Source organism: Agelaius phoeniceus, chromosome 8 (assembly GCF_051311805.1).
Source record: "Agelaius phoeniceus isolate bAgePho1 chromosome 8, bAgePho1.hap1, whole genome shotgun sequence".
In the NCBI taxonomy this organism is placed as follows: domain Eukaryota; kingdom Metazoa; phylum Chordata; class Aves; order Passeriformes; family Icteridae; genus Agelaius; species Agelaius phoeniceus.
The window spans coordinates 34,536,521-34,554,040 of NC_135272.1; the positions used below are offsets into that span (position 1 = coordinate 34,536,521).

At 41.1% G+C, this 17,520-nt stretch overlaps 2 protein-coding genes across 2 annotated transcripts in view; one reads left to right on the plus strand and one right to left on the minus strand.

Moving 5' to 3' along the window:
- The window catches only part of FGGY (FGGY carbohydrate kinase domain containing), a 290,561-nt gene that overhangs the window by 636 nt on the left and 272,405 nt on the right, over window positions 1-17,520 (plus strand). The gene's annotated exons all lie outside the window — the stretch shown is intronic.
- LOC129124079 (CARD- and ANK-domain containing inflammasome adapter protein-like) lies at window positions 999-3,978 on the minus strand. Its single transcript, XM_054638804.2, has one exon. It carries the CDS (start codon window positions 3,791-3,793, stop codon window positions 1,526-1,528), a length of 2,268 nt encoding a protein of 755 aa, XP_054494779.2. The 5' UTR covers window positions 3,794-3,978; the 3' UTR covers window positions 999-1,525.

Genomic DNA, 17,520 nt, shown 5'->3' on the forward strand with positions numbered 1-17,520 from the left:
TGGAGCACACAGTGGTGAGGGGCACCCTCAGAGATGTGGGTGCTGGAGCACACAGTGGTGAGGGGCACCCTCAGAGATGTGGGTGCACACAGTGGTGAGGGGCTCCCTCAGAGATGTGGGTGCTGGAGCACACAGTGGTGAGGGGCACCCTCAGAGATGCGTGCGGGTCTGGGCCCCTCACTGTGAGAAGGACATGTAGGGGCCGGAGGTGTCCAGAGCTGGGGAAGGGCCTCAGTACAAGTGTGAGGAGTGGCTCGGGTGGTTCAGCCTGGAGAAAAGGAGACTCAGGGGTTCCTTTTCTCTCTCCACAGCTCTCTGTCAGGAGGGTGAGCCTGGTTGGGGATCAGGCTCAGCTCCCAGGGAGCAAGGGACAGAACAAGACCAAACGGCCTCCAGTTGCACCAGGGGAGGTTTAGATTGGATTTAAGGAAAAAATTCTTCACAGAAGAAATGATTAAACATTAGAACACCCTGCCTAGGTTGGTGATGGGGTCTCCATCCCTGGAGGTGTTTAAGAGAAGGCTGGACGTGGCACTCAGTGTTCTGGTTGACAAGGTGATGATTGCTCACAGGTTGGACTGGGTGATTTTGGAGGTCTTTTCCATCCCAAATGGTTCTGTGATCCTCTGAGCCTACACGAGCTCTGTGCCCCTAGGTCCTTCAAGTTTGTGGTGATGTCTGTTCCTTCACCAGGCATTGCAAAAGTGTTGTTTTATCGATAACAAAAATTAGCTTTAGTCTCATGCATTCTTAAATCCGTGTTTCATTTCTCAAAAGGTGTTTGGGTGTTTGTGGTAACATGGTTTGTAATCTGAAGGGAAGTGTAAGGGTTAATTATCATTATTAGGGAAATAACCCCAGAGAACTTTCTGTTGATTCAGAAAGTGTTTCTGTTTATATTTGTGTTGTCATATCAATACAAATATTTTGAACCAAGAAACTCTGTTGCAACCTTTTTATTCTACATATTTTATCTTTGTGCTGGAATGAAAGTGAATTTAATAAATGGCAAATGTTGGTTTTTGTTCTCCCTATCTAAAAATGCAAAATCCAGACAATGGTATGACAAAAGATAGAAAGAAAAATAATTGTTAATAATTGTTGTAGTCTTGGGAATACCTTGAGGAAATACAGACATCTTCCTATTCGTAATAGATTTTTTTAACTTGTGAATTTTGCCAAACAATGCCTAACTAAGCTATCTATACAGGCTGATATTCACGGATATATGAAAAGATATTTTCTGTCTTTGTCTTGATTTATACTAGAAGAGTTCAAACACAATGTTTATAAGGCAAGAACATTTTATATAGGTCCCAAATATGTGATTCATGAGAGAAGCAAAAGACTAATCAGTACTTTAAAGTTTAACAGTGTCTTTAAGATCCTTTTTTCCTAAGATCACCTCTGCTAATTTAATTCTGCCAGCTCAAGCATAATTCTCAATCATCTTCCACATTAGGACTATCCAAATTACATTAAAGAGAATTCTACACTTAAATGTAAAGTTTTTTCCTTTACATCTTCATTTTGTTATTAACATTTTCTTTCTCAACAGTGTTAAAATTTGAGCCTGGTTTTCTGTTTTGTTCAACTCTGCCACTTGCAGTGGGGTTTTTCTGAGGCTGTTGACAGCGAGTAAATTTGCCTTTTCCCGCCGTGCCCCGCAGAGGAGGGCTCTGACAGCGCTGAGGTGCCCGGCCCTGCAGGCGCAGTGCAGGGCAGTGTCCCTGCTGCTGTCCCAGGCGTTGATGGCAGCCCCGTGCCTCAGGAGGAGATTTATCAGCTCTCCATGTCCGTACTCTGCTGCAATGTGCAGGGCTGTCTTCCTCCAGATGTTTCTGTCGTTGATATTTTTATTTTTCCCCGAGGCCAGGAGAAGTTTTAGGATGTCTGTGTTCCCTTTCATGGTGGCATAGTGCAGCGGGGTGCATCCATCCATGTCCTTAGCTCCAGCTCTCCCTTTCTTAGCCAACAGCAATTCCACGATGCTGAGGTGTCCTCTCAGAGCTGCAGCGTGCAGGGGAGTTTTCTTCTCCTTGTCCTGAGCGTTGGGATCAGCTCTGGCCTTCAGGAGCATCTCTGCCAGTGTTTTGTGTCCCTGCTCAGCAGCCAGATGTAAAGGGGACTTTGCCTGCTTGTCCTGAGCATTGACAGGAGCTTTGTGGTGCAGCAGTTGTCGGGCAACATTGGTGTGACCTCTGTGACTGGCGACATGCAGGGGAGTGGCAAAGTCCTTGGTGACAGCATTAATTCTGGCCCCAGCACTGACTAAGAGGCCAACGAGTGCTCCATGATTCCAGAGGGCAGCAACGTGGAGCGGGGTTTCCTCAGCCTGGTTCCTGAGGTTTGTGTCCATGCCCTTGCTCAGGAGCAGAGCTGCGATGGAAGCAGCCCCAGCCTGCACTGCCAGGTGCAGAGCTGTGTCTGCAGCAGGAGTCCTCATTCCTAGGTTTGCTCCTTTTTCCATTAGAACTTCTGCTGACTCCGCTTTGCCCATTTCACAGGCCAGCAGCAAAGGAGTGTAATGCTTTTTGTTGTGGGCATTGATATCTGTGCCTCTGTCAATTAAAGCTGCTACAACACCGTGCAGATTCTTCTGTACAGCTCTAAAAAGAGCTGACTCCATTATGTCAGCAGACAAATCTTTAGAATATTCCAAGAGTATTTTGAAGATGGATGGGTGGTTGCTGTTGAAGGCTCTTTCAACCGTGTTGGAATCAACAGTGGCTCCAGCTTCTAGAAGTACTTTTGCAGTGTTTTCAGATCCCTGAGAAACAGCATAACTGAGAGCAGTCTGTCCTCTCTCATCCTTTCCTTCAGTGGAGGCACCAGCCTCTAAAAGCTTTTTGGTCAGGCTGCTCTCATCTCTAAGAGCTGCCATGTGTAAAAAGGTGTGCTGATTCCTGCAGCTCCTTGCCTCTTCTTTCAGGAGCATCTTCACTATATGGCTGTGGTGATTCTCTGCAGCCCAGTGAAGTGGTGTCTTGCCTTCCATGTCCAGAGTGTGTGTGGGAGCACCGCCTCGGAGAAGCAGCTTGACTGCCCCTCCGTGGCCTTTCTCAGCAGCCCTGTGCAGGGCTGTTCTCCCTTTCCTGTCCTGCACACCTGTCCTTGCACCTTTGCTGAGCAAATGTGCCATGACGGGGAGATGGCCATGAGCAGCTGCAACGTGCAGAAGTGTTTCACTGGAGGCGTTCAGCATATTGAGATCATTCTCCTTCAGTGTTTTCTCTAACTCAGGAAGGGAGCCTTTAGCTACTGCAGCAAAGATATCAACAGCAGCAGGATCTTTTCTAAGCTTTGTTGCCCTTGAAAGTGGAGTTACTTTTCCTTTCTTCTTAATAGCCCCTTTGTGCTTTTTTCCCACAGGTCTGTCTTTATTCCCCTGGTGCTGTTCGCTGCTGATTTCAAACCACACTTTATCTTTTTCAAGTAAATACCCAACCAACTGTCTTCTGGCATCTCCAATGCTTTCATTTACTTCACTGACGTATTTTCTTATCTTGCTGTAAAGTTTTGGTTCCACTTGCTTTAAACATGGATAAAAAAAGAGCCTGCAGGCTCGTTCACCTTGAGAAATGAGTATGTCTAACACCCGAGAGTTCTTTGCTGTTCGTGTCCTATAGAAACTCAGGACCAGTTTTTTTTCTGGGGTAAAAATACCATTTTCTATCAGCCAGTGAAGGAGCTGGTCTGGGTCATTTATGCCTTGTACAAGTTCCTCTTTTTTAGTCCTTAGAACTTCAATTGCATATGGGTTTGTAAACAGGCTGCTTGAATGCCGGATCATGTTGCTAATCAAAAAGTGAATTGAGGTATTGTTTGATAGAATTAAATAGGAAATAGCAAAGCAGGCTCACACAATTTCAGTCTTTTCATAGAACCATGAACTAACAACCATTGTAGATCAGTGCTAAATCTTTAAAGAAATCAAAACTCCCTCACCTTTGAGTTTCTGGTTGTTGGAAGTCCTTTGATCTTCTCTGTTCTTCCTTAGCAATGAGTACAGCTTAATAACAAAACAAAAGTCTGTGATATGTAAAGATAGTTCACTTGGAAAGCTTCTTCCAGATTTTTAATTCATAATTAGGGATTAAAAAAATGCTTTTGTGAATCTGGTGTTTGAATAGAAGATAGCTGTTAGTTGAGTTTCTCTGTTCCTCTGGCCAAGCTGGTTCCTAAATGACCAGTCAATTAAACATGACAAAAGAAAATTCACAGCATAGTTACTGTTGCCATGATCACACATTTGTGTGATCTGAAATGAAAGAGTGCACACTGCCAGCTATGCAGGTGAAAACCCTATAATGTAATGAAATAAAAGCATAAAGACCTAGATAAAAATAAACTGTATAAGCAGCTGGTTATAAAAAGTGATCCAGCCTTTCTAATATGAGCTACAACTCCAGTCAGGGGTATATTTAAGGCCATTTAGCTTGTCATTCCTGCTCTAACCCAGAGTCTGTCTGGAAGTTAACTCTTTTCCATGAGGTGGATCAAGGTGTGTGATTCAGTGTGCAATATTTAAAGTATAATTAGAGCTTCAAATCTGGGTAGTCTTCCATATGGATGTAGGACCTTGGGATCTAGCTGTAATTAATTTAACTTATTGGTGTTTAAATTCCCTGTGGAAGAGAAGGAAATAAAATAGTAATTATCCACACATTTTGAAACCAATTGAGAGAGAAATTGAGATTACAAAGTTTGGGGAAACTGGAGGTAAAATGAGCTGAAAAGGCGAAAGCTTGACCTTATTTAAGCAAATGGGAAATTCTGCCATCAGTTTCTTAGTTCAGTGCCCCTTCTGCTGGGTCCTGATCCCTTTGCATGTATTTTCTTTAATAGCATCTACAAGGTGACTGATAAGATTTTTAATTTTTTGCTGTTGACTTTAACTTTATAAGTAAGATCGCAAAATTTATTCTATGAAAAAAAAAAGTTTTATTGAAGAAATAGCTGGAAAAGGCAAGGCTTTTAATATATATTTTGAAAGCCAGCCAGTTACCAAGTCAGCAAATTTGACAGCCAATTTAAGAGCCCAGTAATTCCTCTGAAATGCAGAGAAGGGCACTACACCAAGAATAGCAAAACTTTTGTCATTTAGTTAATGATTGTTAACTCATAGCATGTTTTAATGTGGACTGAATGGTGTTCCCAAGTCTGCCACTGACTCAGGCTGTAAGCTGCAAATTATTCAGTCTTCAGATTTGACTGAACCAAGTCCTGAAGATGTCTCTGAGTAAATCAGTCCTTACTGAGTTTGGGGAAATGGGATCTTCATGTTGTCATTATCATTCTTCCTGTGCTAAACAGAGATAACAATCCTTATCACCTTTGCAGGAAAGTTGAGCTCTGGCAGTGGGAGATGTTATGTGTGTGCTGAGCAGAGTTATTCTAGATGGCATTTTTGGAACTCCTGAAGAAAATAAAAAAGAAATGGTGATATTCTTTAAGATTCCATTAGTATGGCAGTCATTTCCCCGTGTTGTGAATACAGGAATTTCCTTGGTAAGCAGGTCCTAGTAAAGATGGAAGGGTGCAGTTCTCCTCCCTGGCCTTGAGGAGGAACATTTGAACACTATTTGCAGGCAGCACCTCTTTCAGAGCCACTTCACTTTATTTTGGAAAGTAACAAGCAGCAATTGATGTGTTATGAGATGCAAGTCACAGCCCTCAAAATATAATTATGAATTTTTTTAAAAAAGTTTCTCATTATAAATATGTGACTTATGAAGAAATTCTGTCTTAAAACAAGAATCATATTTGGCATGAAAGTTTTGGAAGCTTGTTGTATAGATTTGTTTTAAGAAATTATGCTTTATATGCCCTTATTTTTTAATTATTATTTTAGCCACTTTTAGAATTAAGCCTTTGTTCCAACAATGACTTCACAAAGAGATTCAAAATTGGCTATTTGAAGCGTGCTTTTTTTGTTTATATCTTTTTCACTTACTAACTTTATTTGACATGTAAATGTTTTAGAGAAGGGAAAAATATTAAGGCAACACCTCTTCTCATTTAATTAAGTGCATGAGACAACAAATATGTCAGATCAACAGTAAACTCCACATTAAAAATAAACTTGGCACTATTTAATATTACTGAAGATCTAAGAAAACAAGTTGGAGAGAAGGAAGAGGCAAATCTGTGGGCTGCTTTGTTATCTTTTATATTTATTTGTTGTCAGAGGGGCATAAGGAACTTCACAGACTGCCTTTATTTCTGCTGGCTTCTTTAGCTCCCTGTATCCAAGGACTGGATTATTAGGTGATTTTAAAAGGCTATTTATTAAGTTATTTTAAAGAGAAAATTGTGAGCTTTACTAAATGTGTATGTTTGAAAGGCAGGTGATGCCCTTGATAGGAAAGATATCAAATTTGGCCTCTGATGAATAGGTGTCTGTGCAGGGAACTGTTTCAATCTGGCTGTAGCTGGGACACTTGAGTCAGTTATTTCTGACATGCTAAAATCTCAGTTTTGCTCCTAACTTATGTCCTTGGGCAAATCCCTTAATCCCTGTTCCCTGTTTACACAAGCATTAAAAAAGGAAATTTTTTTTTCTACCTCACAGACACGTCCTAAGTGTTTATGACTGTTGGTGCAGTGCTTTGAAGTTATAGAGTGCTTTGAAGTTTTTGTCCTTTGAAGTATTGTTTTCTGGCTTCTCAGCGATGAACATTTATTTCTTAAATTAACGCATGCCCGTGTTCTCGAGCCGATTTGATGTTGCCATGTCATCATCAAATATACATTTAATTTTCTCGACTTTAATTTCTCAAAGATGAAAGCGACCCAAAGTACACCTTGAGCGTGGTGGAAGGAGCCCGTGAGGGGATGTGGCTGCGGGACTGAGGCACCTGCAGAGGTCACCATTCCTCCACCGCGGCTCTTGCCGAGCTGTTGGGATCGCATCTCGCTGTGGAATAACCAGCCCGTAAGAGATAATACAGCCAGCATCATTATCTAAACATCGTGAGGGGTGCAGAAATATCTCTGGGTAATCAAGACATTTTCCTTAATAAACAGGGCTCATGAGGAGAGCCCTGCTTTGGATAACCAGCAATCTGAGAGTGGCCGAGCTGGTTGAGGTGGAACTATATTTAGGCAGAGCTGGATTGAGAAACAGCAGAGCTGGAAGAGTTCATGGTGATGATTACAGTGAGCTTCACTTGTTAGAACATTGGGAGAGCTGAGCAGACAGGATGTCTGCAGGAGGCAAGGTGCAGAGCTTGGTTTTGCCTAAAGATGAACTGCAGTAAATGAGGGGAATCCAAGGGGAGCTTTGGTGCTGAGTGATGAGTTTGTGTCAGTCATATTTCTGTGGAGCAGGCTCGGGGCCCTCCTGGCTGGTGCTGAGATGGGAGCTGTTCCCTAGGGAAGGGCCATCCCCAGTGCACACACAGAACAGAGATCAGGGGCCTGAGCAGGGCCCACTGAGGGTGAGGAAAGCTGATTTGGGCAGTGTGACAGTGTTCTGTGCCTGACTCAGCATCCCATGCCATGCCATGCCATGCCATGCCATGCCATCCCATCCCATTCCATCCCATCCCATCCCATCCCATTCCATCCCGTCCCATGCCATGCCATGCCATGCCATGCCATGCCATGCCATGCCATGCCATGCCATGCCATGCCATCCTGTCCCATCCCATTCCATCCCATCCCATCCTGTCCCATCCCATGCCATCCCATCCCATCCCATCCCATCCCATCCCATCCCATCCCATCCCACACGCCTCTTGCTAGCACAGAGCCACCCTTGCTTGAAAGAGAGACCTGCAGAATCCACAGCTTCCCACATTTGTCCACTGCTCCTGGATGCTTTCCTAATACCAATCATGCAGCAGCTGGTATAATGTCCCAGGTACTTTATTCTATTTCCAAAACAAGCCACAGTCTTATCGCAGCACTGTAGGGCTGTTTCCTCAGGCATAAACAAATGAAGGTCACATTAAGCACTGCACCCATGCAATGCAAACTGTTCTTTTTCCCAAAGATTAATGAGCACTTCCATGTAGTTCCTGAGCCAGGGTAGCTGTGAGTGGACAGTGCACATCTGTAAAGTGCCACTGATGGCTGTAAATGCCAGCAGAGCAGGCTGGCTGCATCCAGCTCCAGGAATGAGGCTTAACAAATACATAACTCAGCCTGAGTGAGGATCAGGAATGTTTTCCAGTTTATCATGCATTTAGAAGTGAATTTAAGAAGAGTGAGCAAAGTATTTTTCCAAAGTTCTTTATGGCATTACTTTCCAGGTTGTTTTCTAAAAAGCTACAAAGTGGAGGTTGAAGGAAAAAAGAGTTGCTAGTTTAGGGTCACAGAGGTAAAGAAAAGAAACATTCTTGTTTCAGAACATAATAAATAAAACAAAAGTTGGTTTGAAAGAAAATTTGTTCTGATTTGATGAATGATATATTTAGCTAGTGCAAATTTCATAATGCAAAGTTAAAAAAAATTAAAATTTTTCTGTCTAACTGATGATTATCCTATCATTAGGATAAAATGTAAATGATGTAAAAGTATTGAGTTACTGAATGCTGAGGCAGCTTTAGGATCAGCAAAACCAAAAGGAGAGAGGGATAGGGTTTTTCTCCAAAATGGGCAGATTTTTTTGCATTGTAAACCAAACAAACCCTTGTGATTTTGAGTCAGTAGCATGCACTTTGTCAGTGAAAACTTACAGAAGAGAATACTTTATAGAAGTTTTGTAACTGGTGAAGGCAGTAAGGATCTTCCTCACAGCCCCAGCATTGCCCCCAGCAGGGTTTGGTGCTGTCACTGCATCTCCCAGAAAAGCCTTTTGGCCAAATTTGCTTTGTAGAGGTAGAGTACTCAATGAAAACTGTTCTGGAATTACACCAGTACCAAGCAGCATTTTGTTCTTAGTGACCATAAAAATCTATCACCAGTCCATCTTCACTGTTCTAGTTAAATCTCTCTATCTATAGCACTTTCCTAGTCCTTAGACAATTGAAGTTACTCAAGGGACTAGCTTGTAACCACATCTTTTTAAAACTGGTATTATTTTCCTTCCTTCTTCTGGAAAAAAATATGTGGAGGCAGTTGCTTTTATTTATTCCATTTGCCTTTATTATTATTTAGTTGTACTCCAACCTGATCAACTGGTTAAAATCATCTTGGATTTTTAGTTGCATTTGGTTTATGTTTGTTATACATCAAAATGAAGTTTAATTTTCCTGCTGTAGCAGAAAATCACAGGCATGTAATTGTTTCTTTCTTATTGGTCTTTTAGTCTGTTCTCAGTTCTATAATTTGGTATCTTTTGCCCACAGTATTTCTCATTCAGAGGGATATAGAGTTGATTCTTTCATGTTATCTGCCCATTTCTGGCAGCTTCCCCTGCCCTCTGTTTGAATCCTCTGCCTTTCACTGACTATTTTGGTTCCCCCAGAAAATGTCTTCTTGTGTGTCAGGCTCTGGGTTCCTGCACCTCACCTCAGCCCCAGCTCAGCAGAGGATATGGTTACACACCCAGCTCCACAGGGGTGCCTCAGAGGAGTGCCAGTGTGACTGCCAGCAACAGCAGCAGGACATCAGCAGCTCCTGCCTTTTTCTGAGTTTTGAATAAAGCTCCAGCACTGAGGACCTGATTCACTGGAGCGCTGGCTCAGGACCTCAGCTGTCCTCTGGTCTGTTTGACTCTGTGAGAAACACCCTTGTTGATTTGGAGGGCTCCCTAAATCACAAAGTCCTGACAACTCCTCCAGATTCATGGTGTTTGCTTTCCTTGGCATGCCCCAAAACACCCTTCTGTGCTGGGCTGCACCTGTGCTATTCCAGCAGCTCCCTTTGTTCCCAAGCCATGATGTCTTCCTACTCAAATTTCCATTCAAAGAGTGATTCATGCAGCAGGGGAAAGCCATGACCTGGCTGCCCCCTCAGTTTCCATGGCTGTGCAGATCATGTGCAGTCCCATCTGAACTGGAGCTTTCATTTCAGACTTCTCTATTCCCATGCCTGGAACTAAGTCTTTATTCCTTACTCCTCTAGTCTGCACTGGGAGCAGAGAATTATTTGCTGCATAAAGAGGCTTTTGGAAAAAAAACCCCTAGATTTGGTCACAAGAGTAATGCAAACACAGAGCATGGATTTTCTTCTCCCTAGGAATGCCTCTTCTCCCAGCACACAGGGTTGGTACCTGTGCCACAGCTGCTCTGTGGACAAAGCACAAGTTTGACTCATTATGTCAGCATCCTTTTTATTTAATAAATAATAGCTTCCATAACTCGAATGTTTGGTTCTGATGTCCAGCTGGAGAGAACTGCACACCTCCACCAGCAGTCTTTACAAGAGCTGCATCTCTTCAGACATCCTTCCTAAAGCTTTTGATGTCTTCCATAGTCCCTGCACTACTTTCATTTTCATCCCTTGAATATTGCTGCCTTATGCCTTTTTGAGTCTCTTCCACACTGTCCCTCTAACCTCACCACACTCATTTGTAAATTCAGTTTCCTTTGCTGAGCAGTTGAAGCATTCCCTGTTTGAAAAAGTTTTAAAAGTTTTTTTGGTTTGTGCTTTTTTAAAAAAAAAAAAAAAAAAAAAAAAAAAAAAAAAAAAAAAAAAAAAATTTCCCTCTCCTTGCCTAAATAGCAGGTCTGGGTTTAATTGAGGTCTCTGAGACTTGTGGGACTCCTGTCAGGTGATGTGGTAGATGCTGAACAGGCATTTAGACCCATTGTAATTTACCTGTAAATGTATTTATATATCATATGGTTCCCAGTGAGGCAAAATCCTTGCTCAATAATAGAACAGTAATATGGCCACTAGGGATTTCAGAAGACCCAGATTAAGGAAAGAATAATGATTTTTAATAGCTAGAATCAACCTTCTTTTTCCCTTGTGTCACAAGACACAGGGAAATCTCAGTTTCAATTAAAAGTTAATATTGCATCATGAAAATGGGATAAATGTGACATTAAGAAGTGCATAGAAGGGATATTGTAATGACAGCTCAAGTGCATTTAGTGACTTCATGTTCAATTCAATAAAATACCTCTATTTAAACATTATCTGAAGCAGCCAGAGCTTGCAACAGAATTCAGAACAAACCTGCTGGAGAGTGTACACAGCCATGGCAGATTTGCTAGCAATATTGGCAAATTGAATTTAATTGTAACAGATTACATCTCAAGTTTGCATTTTCCAGTTTGCTTTTGTTGCTGTATTGCTTTGTTTCTGAATCTTTCAAATCAAAAACATCTTTTGTGCTCCCTAGGCTTGGTTTTGTTAGTTTATTTTACAACAGGATGCATCAATGTCATCGAGATGTGACTTTCAGTTTTGCTTGAATTGACACCAAAACCACTGGGATGCTGCTTTGTTCCCCCTTCCCCTCTTTTACTCACTGGCATAATTTCCATCCAGCAAAGCTTTTGAAAAATAAGGAAGGAAAAGGCCTTCCTGTACAAGCTACCTGTGAATCCCATCCCAAATCCCTTTTTGTGTAAAAGCTTGGCAGGCACTCCCAGCACATGCCACTCAGTGACTTCCTTATTTTATGCTATCATTCCACGTACAGAAAATGAATCTGAAAATCACAGTAATTTCCATTCATTTTTGAATATGAAATTTGTAAATGGTAAATTTCCTATCTGTGTAGAACACCCACATTTTAAATCAAAAGTCTTGAATGCTGACAGCATTAGTCATAGGAAATCCTGTATGAACATCCAGCACTTGAGTTGGACCTTCCCCTGGATCACACCATAGAAGGAGTTTGCAGGAAAACATTCTGTTGCTCTCAAATCCTGTGCTGATTTTAACCCTTTACCTGCCAATGACTCTGGGATGACAGTGCTTTTTTTTTCTTCTAAAGGCCATTTGCCATTTTCTTGTGATCAAAATGGTATTGAAAAAACCAATATATTTCAATGCTAAAACTGCCTGTATTTTAATAATACACCAGTAGCATTCTGTAGTACAGGTGTGCACTTCAACACTCTCCCTTATGAGCACAAATAACCTCAAGTGAATGGTGTAATTTGAATAAAAATGCCTATTTAGAATATTATATTATTATGTTAATATTCATGTATTAATTATCAACATGAAACAAAGTGCACAGGTCAGTAAAAATGGGGAGCTAAAAAAGCCAACATAACTTTGTACATTAACCCATGACATGGCCAATGCAATACCAGCAACAAACCCAGCTGTGTTGCACAGGATCATTTTTATATTACATGGCTGAACCAACTGTTACCATTTCTTTGCCTTTATTTAAAAGGAGCCATCTCTCAATGGGCTCATAATATATCTTTAAAAATAAAAAAAAATCCTGCTTATCATTTTCATCTAGTGGGAAAATCCCACACATGCTGAGTTATTGTGGAACAGCTGGCTTAAATTAAAGCTTTGCACTTAAGGAAGGAATCTTAGAACATAAAGTATCAAATAATAGCTAAATTCCAGATTAGGATGAGGTTTGTCATGCCAGGCATGGCAAGCATTTATTAGGCAAATGGACTTGAAGAATCTTAGGTTTTTTGTGATGTGGTGAATCTTAATACTCCAGTTTTAGAACTAGAACCAGCAATGTTTAAACATAGTTTAATCTAATTTGATAAATAAATCAAAATACATCTTAATATATCATTGTTCATATGGGACAGGCTTTGGACTATGAAATACTGATGGCTGTGCACAAAGGAAATAGCAAACCATTCAAAATTCTCAGTAATTGAGAGCTCTGCTTTTATTCTGACTCTTCTCATGAATTTGAAGAGCCTTTCATAGATTTTTGGAGCATCATCATTTAATGATCATTTTTAGTTGTAAGGCAAAAGTGGTAATTTTTACTGCATGGAGAGTCTGTTTGTTTTGAACCTGTACTTATAAAACTTTTCTTTTTGAACTCACAGACTCATGCAGTCATTTAAATCAGAGAGTAAATCTCTGTGAAGTCAGTATCATTTTGAAGATCCAAGCAGAGGGAGGATTTAGCCCAAGACCAAGTTGTTTGGTTTGGGGCTTTTCAGCTTTGTTTTTTAAGCCAAGATCTGGCCTGCCTGGGAAAAGGAGAATTAAGCTCAGTGTTTCTACACTGCAGATCTCAGTCAGCAGCTATGGAGAACTGTGTGTGCAACTATAAAGGAGCTTCTCATGTACAGCTGTAGCTGGAATTAGAACTCAAAATCATTACTGATTGTGCTCTTGGCTGGTGTGGAACCAGCTGAACCCCAGAAACACAGAGGAATCTGGGTTCATTATTGTGTGTTATGGTGAGGTCTTGCTTGTTCCTGTTCCTGTAGAGTTGTAAAAGACAGGAGTTTCATTCTTCTGAATTGTTGTAGGACTGCCAGCAGAGGAGTGAGACTCTCCTGGAGAGAGAGGCAGGAAGGGCTGAGATGGGCAGCAGTGCTTTCCTGGAATGATGGGCAGTGTGTTTAAGGGGATAATTTTCTTTCTTACATTGGGCCGTTCAAGTGTCCAAACACGTAGAACTAAATTCCAGGAGGAAGCACTATTAGATAGGCTACAGAAAATAAGGTGGCACCGAGCTGCTGGTGTTCCTCATTTGCAACAGGTTTGAGAATTGGGCTTTTTGTAACAGAAAAAAATAGTAACTTCATAAGATCTTTCCTTCCTCGAGCTCATTACTTTGTTGCTTTTGTCCCTCCGTTGTCATTGTTACCTTTAGAGCTTGATTGAACTGTAACTGGCATTGCCAGTAGCAAATAGGAGTTGTAGATCCTAAATGTGAGAGCTTTTCATTGTTGCCACATTGAAGCCACAGCAACAACCATTAACATTTAGTTAAAATCCAAGCCTTTCTCATGCTGCCAGCCTGGCATTTCCTGTGCAGTGAAAAACACAGGAGCAGTTTCTCCACGTGAGGATGATAATGCAGCAAACAGAGGGGGCCAAGGAAATAGCTTGAAATTAATTGTGGGTGTGGCAGTGTACTTTGTAAGTAAATTCAAAACAAGCATGGAAGCCAATATCAGGAACATGTGCAAGAAATTCCATTTATAAGACTTGGAATAATAACCTCACTGCCCTCTTAAATAATTTTAAACATATATGCATAAAGTTAGTCATCTAACAAAAACAGTTTCATAAGCAGGTACAGTAATGTCTCACAGTTCTCGTTCAAGTTAATGGCTGCATGAAAAATGTTCCCTGGGAAAGTCAAACCATGTTTTATAGGTTTGTCCATATGGGGAGCTGAGCTTGTTTAACCAAAAGTGTGAACTTAAATTAAGTTAGCAAAACTGGTGCAAAATCTGTCTGGGCATTTTTGTACTGTAAGTTCCATTGAGAAGAATGAATTCAGGAGTTCTGGCTCGATCTGTGGCAATCTGGATATGGCTGTGAGCATTTCTTTCAGGAGATGCCACATCCTCACTGCCTGTACCTGCATTTGTGTTCCACCCCCCTCGTTGCTCCCTGTCATTTCAGGTGTTTGTAGAGCTCTGTGGGTAACAGAATAGAATGGAGCAATGCAGGGTAAAATATTCCCAAAAGCACTACCAGCACAAAAGAGGGAGTGGAAAAGAAAAGGAGAAGGGAAAAGGTGCTTGCTTAGGCTGACACTGAGACAGAGAAAATGCTTAAACACATCAAAGCTGAGCTCCCTCAGTGCAGGAGGTGCCTCTGTCCGGGTTTGCCTGGCAGCAGCAGCCCCTGCAGCACTTGTGGCTCCTGCAGGCACAAACTGGCACAGAAACCTGAACTGCTTCCTTGGTACCTTCATCAAACACCAGCTAAAGCTACCTGAGGTGGTTCAGTGAGGCCCTGGGTTGCACAAAAAGACAGATGTGCTCACTTGGACCAGTTTGAAACCATCCATTTGAAAGAGATGGAGCTGTGTAACTTTCTTCCAAAATAAAAATTTAGTCTAAGAAAAAACCCAGCTCCTGGTACAAAGGGTTTTGCCCTTCCTTCCTTTCCTTCCAGTATTTGTCACTGTCCTGATTTCCAAAACAGGGATATTCAGCATCTTCAGGACTTGTGTTACTTTGTTGGCAACTGTCAGTATTTTGAGAAATAGTCATATTGGTCAACTTTGTTGTTACTTCTCCAAAATTACACAGAGCCTAAACTGTTTGAAGTGTAGTGAGGGGCACTTCCCTAAATATACTGAGCTGTGGTGGTTTTTGGAGTGCAAAAGTGGGAAATAAAATCCAGAAGTCTTTAACCATGGTGATGTATTAAAAGCACAGATACAACTGCCTAGAGAAAAGCTGCCTGCTTTTCCATAGGTCACACTCCTGAAAACTGGAAATTGTGCTGTACCAGAAAGGTACTGGTTAGAAATCTCTGCTTCAAAGAGGAGCAACCTGGGCAAAGAACATTAAATTCTGCTTACAATTCATCATTTAAAGAAGGAAATTTGATGTTAACTTTCCAGGGGTTTTTTTGGTCAGTAAGGTTTTTGGAGACTAACTGCAAACTCCTGTTTTGGAGTCAGCTGCACTTACTGTATATTTTTACATAGCTTTTATGTAATTCTGCATATTAAAGCACTTGCATAACTAATTAAAATATATATACTTATAAATACTTTATCTTGTTCAGTCAGGAAGCAGGGAGAACAGACAATCTGTATGATTGAGAGCAGAGCCAAACAAGAAAATTGGGGATGGATTTTGCCTGAAGAATTCAGGTTCTTTTTTTTCCCTTCAGGTATTTGGGTCAGACACTTGGTGATTATTAACAAGATAAAGATCATATCTTGACTGAGGCCCTGAGACACCACTAGAGGGTTCATTGTAAGTCTTCTTTTTAATTACTTCTTGCAAGGAGTTTTGCACAGTTAATATTTGGGGATAATATTTGGATAGGGAAAAAAAAAGGTGTACATTATGTATGGGCTGCAGCAGAGTAAAGCTTTGCATATGGAAATTTGTTCATTGCTAACACGTGGTGGATGTTTGCAAAATGTTCTGTGTAGTGAATGTCTCCTGATTCTAATCAGGTAATTGTTGCTCCCTGGTTTCATCCTATCTGACTGGAGGCTCCTAAGTTAAAAAAACCTCGTTGCTGAGGCACAGGCACTTCAAGCAGCAATTTGATTTATCCAGATCACTCTCTGAAGGGGCTGGTGCTTTTCTGTCAACTGTAAGGAGAGCCTGTGGTGCCTCCTACCCCAGCTTTGTTAGATGTCAGAAGTTAAACTGAAGAAATCCTGAGCTGTATCTCCAAAGTGTTACGGGGTTTGGGGGTTTTGGGGTCTGATTTCTCAAGGTGAATATAAAACAACCTCCAGAGCTTGCAAGATGTGTGCAGCAGCTCACAATTTTTGCTGCTGTTGAGAGTTCTAAAACTGCTTTTGGACACAAATGAGCTTTTCATAGTTGCCAAGATGGTTTGATTTGCCATCACAGAAAGCCATCAACTTTGAGAATCACACCTCTTGAAATAGGGAGGCCCCAATTTTGGTAGTGCTTGGCCATGCTTCTAAATTTAGCAATGATCCATTCAGTGGAGATTCAAAACTTGTTCAGTTTTCTCTTTTCAGTACAGTGCTGTGTGTGAGAGAGGCTTTGTGAGTTTGGATACAAGGGTATTGGATGGTCCCTGTGTCGTGTGTGTTTTCATGACGTGTTATCTGAGGCAGAAGGGTGTGCTAGCAGCAGCAGCCATCTAAAAGCCATGCAGCTAAGCCATCACTGGGGAGGAGAATTCACAAAAACAGCCATGGACACTCATTTTGAACTCTTACTGTCCTCTGATGTAACTGTGGTTATTCTGTGACTAAAATCGTGCAGGATCTCCCTCCCCATTGCAGTGATTATTTTAAGAATTCAGGAAAGCTGTTGAAATTATTCTGTTTTTAGGACACTTGTATGATAATAGGTTTCATCTGAAATCTTTTTTGGCTACTACACCATCTAAGCAGAGGCTCCTGTTCCAGGCATCTGTGCAGCTGGTTCCAGGACTATTTGCTTTTGAGCTCCATCTACTGGAATTCTATCCTGTTTCCCACATCTTTGGTGTTATTATGCTGCCAGTTCTTACAGGAATTGGTTTTAATTAAAAAGAGAATAAGGAATGAAATTCCCAGTTCAGAGGAATTTTCAGCAAGTTGCTCGTCCTTTTGTTTAAAGGTTCAACTTAGAGACTGCTTGGACAGTATAAGACTCAAAACCAGAAAATAATTGTGAGACAGAGGAAAACAAATGCTAAGTTTTCTTCTGCTTTTTTTCACAGTTTCTAGGTATTTTATAGAAATTTGGATGAATCAAGTCAGTCATGACCTATCAAGTTCTGTATGAGATTTCAAAAACAGATTAGTTGTTCATTTTTCTGAATTAGGTTTTTGTTTGGTTCCCCCTGATGTCTGTTTTTACTCTATAACTAAGAAAATTAGCAGTGTTTTCAATATTTAATTAACTTTTTAACAAGCCATTCTTCCCCATTGTAACTGTGCTTCTCGTGTTTCGGATATTTAAGGACAGAAGGGACCATGATGAAAATCTAATTTGGTTTTTGTAGTTGCATTGTTTCTTAACAAAAAAGTACTGCAAAGAATGATGTGCAGAATTGGAAAAG